The sequence below is a fragment of the Procambarus clarkii genome, chromosome 29 (assembly GCF_040958095.1).
Source record: "Procambarus clarkii isolate CNS0578487 chromosome 29, FALCON_Pclarkii_2.0, whole genome shotgun sequence".
Classification (NCBI taxonomy): domain Eukaryota; kingdom Metazoa; phylum Arthropoda; class Malacostraca; order Decapoda; family Cambaridae; genus Procambarus; species Procambarus clarkii.
The window spans coordinates 12,436,376-12,450,800 of record NC_091178.1 but is presented as its reverse complement, the minus strand read 5'-3'; the positions used below and the strand labels follow the sequence as shown (position 1 = coordinate 12,450,800).

The following is a 14,425-nucleotide window of genomic DNA, read 5'->3' as shown; positions in this document are numbered from 1 at the left end:
TACACGCATACACGCACACACATCTCTCTCTGTTTTGTATGCGTGTGTGTGTGTGTGTGTACTCATTTAGGTGAGTACGACACACACTCACACACACACACACACACACACACACACACACACACACACACACACACACACACACACACACACACACACACACACACACACAGGCGGGATCCAAGAGTCAATGCTCGATCCTGCAAGCACATATAGGTGAGTACACACACACAAAAAAAAAACAAAAACAAAAAAAACAGAGATAGATGCAGTAGAGATAAATGCAAGTATATTGCCACTATACATTACCTCTTCCCCAACACCATCTTCAACCATTTTTTTTATACAATACAATTTATGGAACTCCCAAGCGGGCTCTCACTCGCCCTGGATACTAAAGCCACAACAGCCACGACTGTGAAGTAAATTCCCTTTAAGAGAATTTCCTCCGCTTCCCCCCCCTCTATACGACAACTGTGCGTCCTCTCGAATGAATGGAATTCGAGCCCTTGTGTTTGTGGTTCAGCGGGGCGACTTGCTTGCTTCAGCTGGCTAGTCGCAAGGCGTTCAGATCTCATCTCAAGCTCCGAGATAATTTTCTTGTGTGAAGCTTCTTAGGTTACATTCGTGTTTGGGCTCAGCGATGCCTTTCCCCCCACCAACTGCAGCGAGGAATAGCGTCTTGGGGGGGTTTTCAGGTGCTTGTGCCAAAGAGCAATGTCGAGAGACGTGTCTCGTGTTTATCCTAGAGAAGAGAAGTGTCGTGGAGAAGTAGTTATGTAACGTCGTTAAGTGATGTGGTGGAGGTGTTGTGGTGTGGCGGATATGCAGAGGCTGTGGGTGGGCACACTATCCACGTATATAATATATCAACAATAGGTTCAAGAACGACCACAAGTACAGTGTAGATTTCACTAAGTCTCAGACCTACAAGGTTTTATTGAAGGTATTTGTGTATTATTGTTCTAAGTTCCTTGTAGGCAATCCAATGTTATATTCAACTCCTTTAAAGGTAAGTTCTTTGGCTAACTCATCAGCTCTATCATGCGTTCGGAGGCCAACATGTGATGGAATCCACATGAAGTGGACGCTATTTCCATCATCTTATCTTGAGGTTATCTTGAGATGATTTCGGGGCTTAGTGTCCCCGCGGCCCGGTCCTCGACCAGGCCTCCACCCCCAGGAAGCAGCCCGTAGCAGCTGTCTAACTCCCAGGTACCTATTTACTGCTAGGTAACAGGGACATCAGGGTGAAAGAAACATTTTGCCCATTTGTCTCCGCCTCCACCGGGGATCGAACCCGGAGCCTCAGGACTACGAATCCGAAGCGCTGTCCACCCAGCTGTCATTAATAATTTTGTTGTATATGTGTCCAGGTTTAGACACGAGCGTTTTGCTATAATATATTGAAGAGTTCAGAGCAATTAAAGATGATAAATAACCACCTACAATTAATGTGTCAAGTCTGGAGACTTGTTCACATTTGAGTGCAAGATTTAAAGCAAATAGTTCTGTCTGAAAGGTAGAGTCCCAGTTGTTTATTCGGACTTCCCAGTCAATCACAGGCTATCACCCATGGTCAGGACAACTGCACTTCCAGCTGCACCCGTGGGGCGGTGTAGGGAACCATCAGTGTGTATGGGTTGTGAGTATCCGAATGGCTTAACACGTTGAAATTTACCTCAAGACGAAGCTTGGGCTGATTTTTAATTTGCTTCTTGGGTGGAAACAGCACATCTTACTGGTGGCAGAGAACGTCCTTTTCTTTCGCGTTCCTTCCTGGGTGAGATATTTTCAATTATCCTCCCTACTCTCAGGTGTGGGTCGTGAGGTAGGGCTCCCTCCCTATCCTCATACAGGGAGTCGTGAGGCAGGGCTTCCTCCCTACCTTTATGTAGGAGTCGTGAGGCGGGGTTTCCTCCCTACCTTTATGTAGGAGTCGTGAGGCGGGGTTCCCTCCCTACCCTCATGCAGGGGTCGTGAGGCAAGACTCAACAACATGCCATTTCGCCGGAGGCATCCATCATGCATATTTGTGATTACCGAGCGTTTGGGGTGTCTTTCTCCCGCCCAGGTCTCGCCCCCGCCCACTTAGATGAGTAGGTGGGTGTTGAGTCTCAGGGCCCCACCCACTCAGGTGAGTAGGTGAGTGTTGAGTGTGTGTAGCCAGCTGTGCAGACAACTGACCAACTGTTAATTCATTCCAAATCTCCTGCCCATTCGTAACGCCCCGGCCAAGAGTCCCTTGTAACACCCACATAGTCAGCACCTAAGCCATATGCTCACTCCACCCCATGACACACATACCCGCCAGCTGTGGAGCTTCAGGTGTGCCCCATGACATATATGTTTCCAGGACAGACCTGTCTGTTATTCACCAGCTGTGTACCGGGACACATCGACGCTATAGCTGCAGGAATAAATATGTCGGTGGATACATAAAGCCAGTTCACACAATCTCTCGATACAAACTATGTAACCCTTCCTATAGTTTAGAGAAGCACGTAATTATGTTAACAATATGTTTGTTTATTTCTCCATTCGCAAAGGCGTACACAGATAATTTGGGAAGAAGTGAGAACTGGAGGCCGAAGATGTACATTCCTACCAATTTTGCCACAATTTTTACCCAAATATTTGGTGTGTAAATGGAAAAAAAAGAGAGATGTTATAGTTTACAAAAGTGATTTAATGTCTGAGTTGTGTAAGTTATGAGTCGAAGCTGTGAGATTTAAGTGGGGTGCCCAACGAATTACCCAGTACCACCCAGTACCACCCACCCAGTACCACCCAGTACCACCCAGTAACACCCAGTACCACCCAGTAACACCCAGTAACACCCAGTACCACCCAGTACCACCCAGTACCACCCAGTACCACCCAGTAACACCCAGTACCAACCAGATCCGGCCAGAACAACCCAAAGACAATCATGTTTCACATTCCCGTTACATTAGGAATGTGATAATAACAGGGCTTAGGTCTCAGTTAGATAATTTGACTCTTATGGGTTATTTTGAATAATTGGTTACACTGTTCTTGGAGAACTTATGAATATGGAATGATGGTAGTGGCTGGACGCTCTGAACGCTCCAGCAACCTGTCTCTTCACTTGTGATGCTGCATCTTGAAGGGTAAGAGTTTAACATTCTAAGATGCAGGTCTTCATCTTCTGAGTCGTCGTTAATTACCTGATTAACGTTTAGCTTCTGGAGGCAGAAGACATTGATAAGGCAATATTGGCCTCGGAATATATCTAAAATGGCACAGCAACACCTGAGGGGATGGTGAAGAAGCTACTTCAGGCACGAGAACCCTTGAGTTAGGAGAGAGACTCTGGGAAACACACACACACACACACACACACACACACACACACACACACACACACACACACACACACACACACACACACACACACAACAAGCACAGTTCTAAAGGCGAGGACGGAGGAGAGTGTGGAGGGCGGTCGCTGAGGCTCTGATCATTAGCAGGTACACACACACAAACACACTGCACCTGACGACGCTACACCAACACCTTGTTCTCATGGCTCCCCTACACCTTATCCTCGACCATATTGTGGCTACACCACCTCCTGTGTACTGGTCTACCGGCTACACCTCCTCCTCGGTACTGGTCTTACCTCTACACCCCTTTCCAACCATCATCACACGTAGTCTTTCCTCGGACTTGGAGGACCCGGCCAGGAAAGCTTCGAATGGAAGATGGGAAATGGACAAATCATTTCCTCCGAGTTGATTGCTGTGAAAGAAAGAATTGATGGATCTACCGCATCACCACCACCTCACCGGTCACCGCGGGCTCCCCTTTCTTGCGATTGCCCCAATGAACCTTTCCATTGTTCAAACTGACTGTTGAACAACATTACGAATTTTAATGCAGAGGCGAGATAATAATAGCCTGCCATTAAAGGGGTCCCCCCCTCCTTATGGCTGCCCCACGTTATGAATATGATAATGATCCTGGCGCCAGGGATAAAATGCGCTAAGTTATGAAGCCGTAAAAACAGGGTTGCATCACTGGAGGAACGGCTGGTGCGGGGGTTATCATGGTGGCCGACAGCCTTATCTGCATATATACGACCTTCTCACAGATATGATGTGACGGAATCGACGACTGTCGCTCGTGGACACTTCTAAAATAAGAGTCATAATGCCAGTTCCACGTCTAAAAGGAACCCATGTTATATATATATATATATATATATATATATATATATATATATATATATATATATATATATATATATATATATATATATATATATATATATATATATATATATATATATATATATTACCATCTCTTTTAAGGGTCTGAGTTTGGTGCAGTGGGTTAAAGGCGTTCCTGTTATGCCAGTGGCTGTCTGCGAGGCTTCTGTGCTGGCTAGGGTTCGAGTCTCTTGGTGGGAAAGTGTTCTAAAGTTGTAAAACTTCACTACGGCCAAAGGAGTAGATGCGTCGACAAGCAGGGCCACTTTTGAACAAGTCTTAACCCCCTTAGTCTAATAGTGTGCTAATGGTCACTTGTCCTGTCAAGGAACAGCCAGAGCCTGAGCCACTCATTGTAAATAAAGCCTAGTTAAATGCGCGCGCGCACACACACACACACACACACACACACACACACACACACACACACACACACACACACACACACACACACACACACACACACACATACACGTCAATGACTAGGAAGACCATTGACGGAAAGTTGTCAATGCATTCTAACATGCACATATATGATAAAAGTCTTTACGTGGAAAAAAGCCTCTCTCATAAGCAGCGAAGCCTTCCACCAGCCAACCATCCCACCAGCCAACCATCCCACCAGCCAACCATCCCACCAGCATCACACCAATGAACCCACAACGCACAAAAGGATCCCAAACCAATGAGATCAGAAACAAAGGAGGCCAGAACACAGAAGCTCAAGCCCTCAGCATTCGTCAGCCCAGAGCACAAGAATCGACCATCACAGCAGCTCTCTGGTGTACTTGTAGAGTCATAAAGCCAGTTGATGACAAAAACCATTATTGAGGTGAACAGCCGAGATGAACATAACCCCCCTGGGACTCGCTGCTGTTGCTCCCGTGGCCAAGATTACATCTAAATTGGATGCAAACTGCAAACACAGAATAGGGTTATGGGGCCGTGTTCTTATTTAACCATCCTGAAGACAATGATGAGGGTTTCTGCTTGTCTGCTCTGGTGCTTTGGTCCTAAAGGGGAAATGCTTGCAAATTGTGGTGGTGTTGCTGGCTAAGGTGGTGTGGATTGTGCTGCTGCTGCTGTTTTGCCTTGAGAGGAGATTGCAATATGTGATTAAGGTTTAATGAAATGTTTCATTGTTTTCATTATTCATTCTTTTTAGTTTTTTTTTGTATGACTAACTATAATTCATAGGACACAGAATGTAATAATAAAAGTGAAAGTTGAATGAAAAGAAGGTTTTCTTGACTGGAAAGTTCCTGTGATGAACAATTAGCAAAGAAACGTAATATTGAAGTTAATTATAATTGTTTAAAATATCTTTAAAAGACATTAAAGTCATGGCCTCGTTGGCTGTTCCGACATCACCATAGTTACCCCCTGCATTAGATACGAAATTATTCCTAAGAAAATATAGAGAATTAATGTTGTTTTAGATTCAGCTACTCGGAACAAAGAAGAGAATTAAAGATACTTACGCAATATACGTCGGGACAAACAACATTGACTCAGATGTAATCGCAATATCAGAAAAGTAGTTGATATTCCTTCAAAGTTTCCACACAACGCAATGTGCTAACCGTTATACGATCACGGCCTGAAAAAATAAAATAAATTTTTTTTCTAACTCTAACTTAAAATCTCTAACTTTGTCTAAGTTTTATTATGGGTGTGCAGAGCTGAACTGCGACCTTCGGGGACTGATAAAATGCCTCCTGGTTACGGTAAGTATAACACAACGTGCTATAACGTCTCGTTTAATACCATCTGGTACTAAGGAGCTAAAGTATCTTTTGAGGAGCAAACGCCGTCGTTCCGCATCCATAACATGCGTGGGGGTTCCACCTTCAGGGAAGTGTGTGTGTGTGTAGTCGATGTACTTCGCGTGGTAAAGTAATTATCATGGGGAAACTGCTGGCCAGCAGGGCTATATAAGACTTGGAAGGAATAAGGGAGCCAGGAGGCAGAATGAGGATGGGGTGAAGAAACAGTGCTGTATCACCGCTATATCAACGAGTGCAAGGAAGGAAAGGAACTATCAGCAGGAAAGCGCCAAGCTATTACGACTATATAGCACTTGGGAAGGGGTCAGGATAGCGATTTGGGATGGAACGAAGGGAAGGTTTAGTGCCCAACATGAAGCATGAAGCGAGACCGTCGCTCTGTCTTCCAGTCAAAGTGGTTGGAAGTGGATGAGCGTTTGTGTTGTTGGGTAATTTGAAATGAAAACAGAAACTCAAGAAATCATTTACATGTGAAGCCTACTGAGGTCTCTACTCTTGTCTCTCTTGGATCTGGAGTCACACCTTTTCTATACTGTTGTCATATCTTTCCTCTTATGAGGTCTTATTTCATCAATGATGTTTACATATTGGAAATCTTCAACTCTAGATATGTATATGATGCACATACCTGATCTTTCTGTTATATATATATTAAAGGTATAACTTTATGTACATCGCCTTGTAGACATCTGGATAAATATAGCATTGTTTAAGCAAACTCTAATGGTTGTGTAGAGATTTTGGTCTATACAAATTTATCCTTGATGATATTCAAGCAAAAATTTCACGCTCCTTTCCGAAATGGTGTCTTTATTAAATACTCTCTTATATTTACGACTTTTCGTGATCATGTTAAACACTTGTATTAGGAAATAGCTTATAAACAAAGATGCATAAATCAATTCCTGCTCATTTTTCAAGTTTTTTTTATTTTTTTCTCGTCTATTTGCAAAGGAAGATGCATCAGCAAACACCACCCAGAGGTTATATTATGCAACTCTCAGACGCTACAAATTTGCCAGCACTTCTGGAGGAATCCACACTTAATCATGTATGCAGAAGAGGTTGTGATCCTTTGTTTTAGGGCTTGGGTCACGACGGGACTATTGGCCTCCCTGTGCCATGCCTGTAATTTGTCGGCTGCCCGGTAGGGGGCTCGCCACACGCTGCATAAAGAAAAATGGGACATACACCTTTTTCGCCATTGTATGTACTTTTTCATTTATATTAATACGAGTCTTGTTGTATATCTTAGGACCTTTTTTTTAGTGATATTGTGTGCCTTTTCAGGTGGAGGGAGGGGGGGGGAGGGCTTTCATAACGGGGCTGCATGTTCAAGAACTGGTCTCATATAGGTGTCTGTCAAACGGTGTATTTACAGCCAGTGTCTGTGAGTACCTGAAAGGTATCCTGAGGGGTTGTTAATATGGCGTATGCTGCTAACGTTATTCTGCTTCCTTGTTGTTATTGCTTGTTATTATCGTTCGTTGTTGCTTCGTTATTATGTTATGTCGCTTGTTGCGTTGGTCCACCTCATTCCACTTGATTCTGGTTACATTGAGAAGTGTTTCCTTATAACCTTATAGGCTGCGTCTGCCGCTATCCAGCCCTCTATCCCATCCCTATATGACGTGTGTATCTATCCCTCTACCCTCGTCACCCCCAAACAACTACACCTCGTCAGCACTCATGGTCTAGCCCCTCACAGCTCCCCTAGTCAGACTTTCGATCCTCATACCACCTCACCACCCGTCCACTTTCCCCTTATTCACCGGTCATACATCCATCCAACCATCCCCTTCTACACTGGATGGAACACTCACCCATCCCCCTTTCCGTCCAGTCAGACTCTTCACTTCGATGTTCTCCTAACCCTGCTTGGAAGACCCGTTGGCTGTTTCCCAGCCCTACCCGTCTAATCTCCTTCATATCCTCCTCCCGTCTGCTTCACCCCGTCCCTGTCTCTCCTCCGGTGCATCCCTGTCCTGTCCGGTCCCTCGTTCCCAATTTGGGGTGAGACGGGGGAGAGGAGAGTGGGCCTGGGGTCCCTGGGAGCAGGCCCTGGGGGTCCCAGAGAGGCGGCGGAGAACCAGGGCCTTGCGGTAAATCACAGAACCAACGAGGCCGGCCGTCTGGTTTACGAGGTGATATAGTGACGCTGGAGTGCTGGGGATGAAGTGTATTGTTTTAGTCGCTCTTGTCGTGATTTACTGGATATTTGTAGTTGCATATTGATGGCTGGGATTAGCGAAGTGTGTGTATGTGTGTGTGTGTGTGTGTGTGTGTGTGTGTGTGTGTGTGTGTGTGTGTGTGTGTGTGTGTGTGTGTGTGTGTGTGTGTGTGTGTGTGTACTCACCTAGTTGTGTTTGCGGGGGTTGAGCTCTGGCTCTTTGGTCCCGCCTCTCAACCGTCAATCAACAGGTGTACAGATTCCTGAGCCTATTGGGCTCTATCATATCTACACTTGAAACTGTGTATGGAGTCAGCCTCCACCACTTCACTTCCTAATCCTTCCTGTGTGTGTGTGTGTGTGTGTGTGTGTGTGTGTGTGTGTGTGTGTGTGTGTGTGTGTGTGTGTGTGTGTGTGTGTGTGTGTGTGAAAATCTCGTTTCTTCAAGATCCCTTTGTGGTGGGATAACTGGGATTTAACGAAGTATGAAAAACTCGTGTTTTCTCATCTCTATGTCAATTCCTAGGCTAACGAAGGGTTAACGAGGGATTTTGATATTTTGGCTTTTTTGGATATTTTATTTTTATTATTAATTTGCAAGGTGTTTGTAAAAATAAATTGTGTTGCAAATTATTCAAATTAGGTAAGTGGTAACAGTCCTAATTCTCTATTTTGTTTTGCCCGAGTGGTACGTTAAGTGGTACGTTAAGTGCCTTTTTTTTGGTACGTCATTTGGAAAAGAAAATAGAAGATTTGGAAAAGTTCCATGATTGCCCTCCTTATTACTACCAGAATTAACATATTTAACCCTCCACTCCAAGTGGCTAAGAATTCTCGCTTTCTCATTTTTACACATTCTTGAACATTACACAATTTCGGGTATTTTTCTTTTGGGGGATAATAAAGGGCTGTCTTACAGGTAGTTAGCGGAGCAGGTAGGACTACCCCACAGGCCTAACTACCCGCCTTTACGCACCTTACCTTCCACCTCGTTAACGCCTGATGGATCTCCCTCCCTATGGGATGGGGAGGGTTGGGGGAAGAGTTGGGGGAGGATTGGGGGATTTTCCTTAGGTCAGGAGAATTGGGGGTTAAACGAAATTATATAATCAACGGATTATATATTTTTTACATTTCAAGTTGCAGCCCCGCTCCTGTGAAAGGTAAGTCCACTACGGGCTCACCATAGCCCGTGCTACTTGGAACTTTTTGTTCCTAGTAGCTAAATCTATAACAACAATATATTTTATAGACGTTCTTCCAATCATCAGTCATCAATCATAGCCGTCCAGATTAATATATATATTTTGATGGGTGTGAAAGGTATTGTTTCTTTGTAATAGTCATTTTGTGCACTGAATATATTGGTAATTATTATTATTATTATTATTATTATTATTAGTATTATTATTTATTTCACAAAGAAATCAGATTAACGTGACACATCAATGAGAAAAATCAGTAGAACCATGATGAGGATTCGAACCTGGACACTTGGGTACTCCCAAGTATAAGCCCTAACCAACTCGGCCACGACATACTCGAAACTCATTGCTAGGTTAGTTAAGGCGTATATATACTTGGGAGTATGCCCATTGTGCAGGTTCGAACCCTCATCATGGCTACTCCTGATTTTATTATTGTTATTTGTCTTGAGAAAATCCACTGGGGTTCTGAGATGACGCAAACCCGCGACCAAGGTATGGCCAGCCGCATACTCTACCACTGTACCACCTTGACATGATAAATATGCAACCGGACTGAATGAATTTTACCGTGATTCAACTGTAAGTCATGCCCAATCACTTGGGCTGGACGGTAGAGCGACGGTCTCACTTCATGCAGGTCGGCATTCATTCCCCGACCGTCCACAAGTGGTTAGACACCATTCCTTTCCCCCGTCCCATCCCAAATCCTTATCGTGACTCCCCTTCCCAAGTGCTATATATAAATAGTCGTAATGGCTTAGCGCTTTCCCCCTGACAATTCCCTTTCCCCGTGTATAATCCCACCAAACACAAGACGGAATTACGACGTCTCTACAACGCCCGAGTAAGTTGTAGAATGATAACAAGATAACAATAGGGATCGTTACGTTGTGTATTTGCAGGGGATAACCGGGTGGTGCCACCACCACCATCACCACCACCACCACCACCACCACCACCACTATCACCACCACCACCATCACCACCACCACCACCACCATCATCACCACCACCACCACCACCACCACCACCACCACCATCACCACCACCACCACCATCACCACCACCACCACCACCACCACCACCACCACCATCACCACCACCACCACCACCACCATCACCACCATCACCACCACCACCATCACCACCACCACCACCACCACCACCACCACCACCACCACCACCACCACCACCACCACCATCACCACCACCACCACCATCACCACCATCACCACCATGCTTCAACTACAACAAACACCACCACTTGTGACTTCTACAATCTCTACCACTCGCACAGTTCACACGACCACTTTTGTACTACAATTACAACAATTAAAACAACCCATCCATCGTGACACCTCGTTACCTGGTGATGGATAGTGGTGACAGGTGATGGATGGTGACGACTCTGATGGATGGTAGTGACAAGTGGTGGTTGGCCCGATCTTTGAAAGAAAGAGACCACTGAGCACAAGTTACAGGTTCCAGGATCACTAGTACAAGAGTCACAGGCTCCAGGACCACTAGTACAAGAGTCACAGGCTCCAGGACCCCTAGTACAAGAGTCACAGGCTCCAGGACCACTAGTACAAGGGTCACAGGTTCCAGGACCACTAGTACAAGAGTCACAGGCTCCAGGACCACTAGTACAAGAGTCACAGGCTCCAGGACCCCTAGTACAAGAGTCACAGGCTCCAGGACCACTAGTACAAGGGTCACAGGTTCCAGGACCACTAGTACAAGAGTCACAGGCTCCAGGACCACTAGTACAAGAGTCACAGGCTCCAGGACCACTAGTACAAGAGTCACAGGCTCCAGGACCACTAGTACAAGAGTCACAGGCTCCAGGACCCCTAGTACAAGAGTCACAGGCTCTAGGACCACTAGTACAAGAGTCACAGGCTCCAGGACCACTAGTACAAGAGTCACAGGCTCCAGGACCACTAGTACAAGAGTCACAGGCTCTAGGACCACTAGTACAAGGGTCACAGGCTCCAGGACCACTAGTACAAGAGTCACAGGCTCCAGGACCACTAGTACAAGAGTCACAGGCTCCAGGACCCCTAGTACAAGAGTCACAGGCTCTAGGACCACTAGTACAAGAGTCACAGGCTCCAGGACCACTAGTACGAGGGTCACAGGCTCCAGGACCACTAGTACAAGAGTCACAGGCTCCAGGACCACTAGTACAAGAGTCACAGGCTCTAGGACCACTAGTACGAGGGTCACAGGCTCCAGGACCACTAGTACAAGAGTCACAGGCTCCAGGACCACTAGTACAAGAGTCACAGGCTCCAGGACCACTAGTACAAGAGTCACAGGCTCCAGGACCACTAGTACAAGAGTCACAGGCTCCAGGACCACTAGTACAAGAGTCACAGGCTCCAGGACCACTAGTACAAGAGTCACAGGCTCTAGGACCACTAGTACAAGAGTCACAGGCTCTAGGACCACTAGTACAAGAGTCACAGGCTCAAGGACCACTAGTACAAGGGTCACAGGCTCCAGGACCACTAGTACAAGAGTCACAGGCTCTAGGACCACTAGTACAAGAGTCACAGGCTCCAGGACCACTAGTACAAGAGTCACAGGCTCCAGGACCACTAGTACAAGAGTCATAGGCTCCAGGACCACTAGTACAAGAGTCACAGGCTCCAGGACCACTAGTACAAGAGTCACAGGCTCCAGGACCACTAGTACAAGAGTCACAGGCTCTAGGACCACTAGTACAAGAGTCACAGGCTCTAGGACCACTAGTACAAGAGTCACAGGCTCTAGGACCACTAGTACAAGGGTCACAGGCTCCAGGACCACTAGTACAAGAGTCACAGGCTCCAGGACCACTAGTACAAGGGTCACAGGCTCCAGGATCACTAGTACAAGAGTCACAGGCTCCAGGACCACTAGTACAAGAGTCACAGGCTCCAGGATCACTAGTACAAGAGTCACAGGCTCTAGGACCACTAGTACAAGAGTCACAGGCTCCAGGATTACTAGTACAAGAGTCACAGGCTCTAGGACCACTAGTACAAGAGTCACAGGCTCTAGGACCACTAGTACAAGAGTCACAGGCTCCAGGACCACTAGTACAAGAGTCACAGGCTCTAGGACCACTAGTACAAGAGTCACAGGCTCTAGGACCACTAGTACAAGAGTCACAGGCTCCAGGACCACTAGTACAAGAGTCACAGGCTCCAGGACCACTAGTACAAGAGTCACAGGCTCTAGGACCACTAGAACAAGAGTCGTGGGCACAAGTTACACTGGCTTCATCAATGCAGTTTCCAGAAATGCAGTTTAAACACCGACAGGTACTAAGAATCCAAATGCCTGGAACACAGATAATAGACTTAAATTCCTGGAAGATTGGTGCTAAGGGCCCCGAGTGCCTGAAAGACTGATGCCAAGGGCCCGAATGTCTGGAAGACTGGTGCCAAGGGCCCGAGTGTCTGGAAGACTGGTGCTAAGGGCCCGAGTGTCTGGAAGACTGGTGCTAAGGGCCCGAGTGTCTGGAAGACTGGTGCTAAGGGCCCGAGTGTCTGGAAGACTGGTGCCAAGGGCCCGAGTGTCTGGAAGACTGGTGCTAAGGGCCCGAGTGTCTGGAAGACTGGTGCTAAGGGCCCGAGTGTCTGGAAGACTGGTGCTAAGGGCCCGAGTGTCTGGAAGACTGGTGCTAAGGGCCCGAGTGTCTGGAAGACTGGTGCCAAGGGCCCGAGTGTCTGGAAGACTGGTGCCAAGGGCCCCGAGTGTCTGGAAGACTGGTGCCAAGGGCCCCGAGTGTCTGGAAGACTGGTGCCTAGGGCCCCGAGTGTCTGGAAGACTGGTGCCAAGGGCCCCGAGTGCCTGAAAGACTGATGCCAAGGGCCCGAGTGTCTGGAAGACTGGTGCCAAGGGCCCGAGTGTCTGGAAGACTGGTGCTAAGGGCCCGAGTGTCTGGAAGACTGGTGCCAAGGGCTCGAGTGTCTGGAAGACTGGTGCCAAGGGCCCCGAGTGTCTGGAAGACTGGTGCCTAGGGCCCCGAGTGTCTGGAAGACTGGTGCCAAGGGCCCCGAGTGCCTGAAAGACTGATGCCAAGGGCCCGAGTGTCTGGAAGACTGGTGCCAAGGGCCCGAGTGTCTGGAAGACTGGTGCCAAGGGCCCCGAGTGTCTGGAAGACTGGTGCCAAGGGCCCGAGTGTCTGGAAGACTGGTGCCTAGGGCCCCGAGTGTCTGGAAGACTGGTGCCAAGGGCCCGAGTGTCTGGAAGACTGGTGCCAAGGGCCCGAGTGTCTGGAAGACTGGTGCCAAGGGCCCGAGTGTCTGGAAGACTGGTGCCAAGGGCCCGAGTGTCTGGAAGACTGGTGCCAAGGGCCCGAGTGTCTGGAAGACTGGTGCTAAGGGCCCGAGTGTCTGGAAGACTGGTGCCAAGGGCCCGAGTGTCTGGAAGACTGGTGCCTAGGGCCCCGAGTGTCTGGAAGACTGGTGCCTAGGGCCCCGAGTGTCTGGAAGACTGGTGCTCAAGACCTAAGTATCTGGAAAGCCATCGCTCAAGTCTCAAGTGCCTGGAACACTTGTGAAGGATTGTGAATGCTAGGAACGAAGGTGCCAAGATGCATGATGCTAGGAACGCAGGTGCTAGGTAAGAAGGTGTTGGCGGCACAGCTGTGTTAGGATCACAGGTGCTAAAATCATCCGTGTATGTTTTCATTCTTATTGAAGGATGTTCTAATCCATAGATGAGAACAAAGGAATGGTTGGGTACCATTCCTTTCCACCGTCCCATCCCAAATCCTTATCCTGACCCCATTTCAAGTGCTATATAATAGTAATGACTTAGCGCTTTCCCACGATAATTCCGTCCCCCTCATCCATGGATGTTCTCCTTCTCATTCATGGATGAACTGACGTGGTTTGCGATATTTTATTTACCATCAGCTCACAGTATTGGAAACCTTAATTGCTGTAAGAAACCTAGGGGAGAGGTGGATTGGTTAAGGGGGGAGGGAGTCGACCTGGGGATTGGGGTGGATGGATCTGGGGATTGGGG

At 47.3% G+C, this 14,425-nt stretch overlaps 1 protein-coding gene across 1 annotated transcript in view; it reads right to left on the bottom strand.

The window, feature by feature from the left end:
- LOC138369590 (uncharacterized) overlaps positions 1–14,425 on the bottom strand; it is a 30,395-nt gene that overhangs the window by 9,963 nt on the left and 6,007 nt on the right. The window contains exons 2-3 of the mRNA XM_069333011.1: positions 12,790–13,864; positions 10,880–12,633 (exon numbers count right to left, since the gene is read on the bottom strand). Coding sequence (XP_069189112.1) covers positions 10,880–12,633; positions 12,790–13,864 — 2,829 coding nt within the window. The remainder of the gene's footprint in view (positions 1–10,879; positions 12,634–12,789; positions 13,865–14,425) is intronic.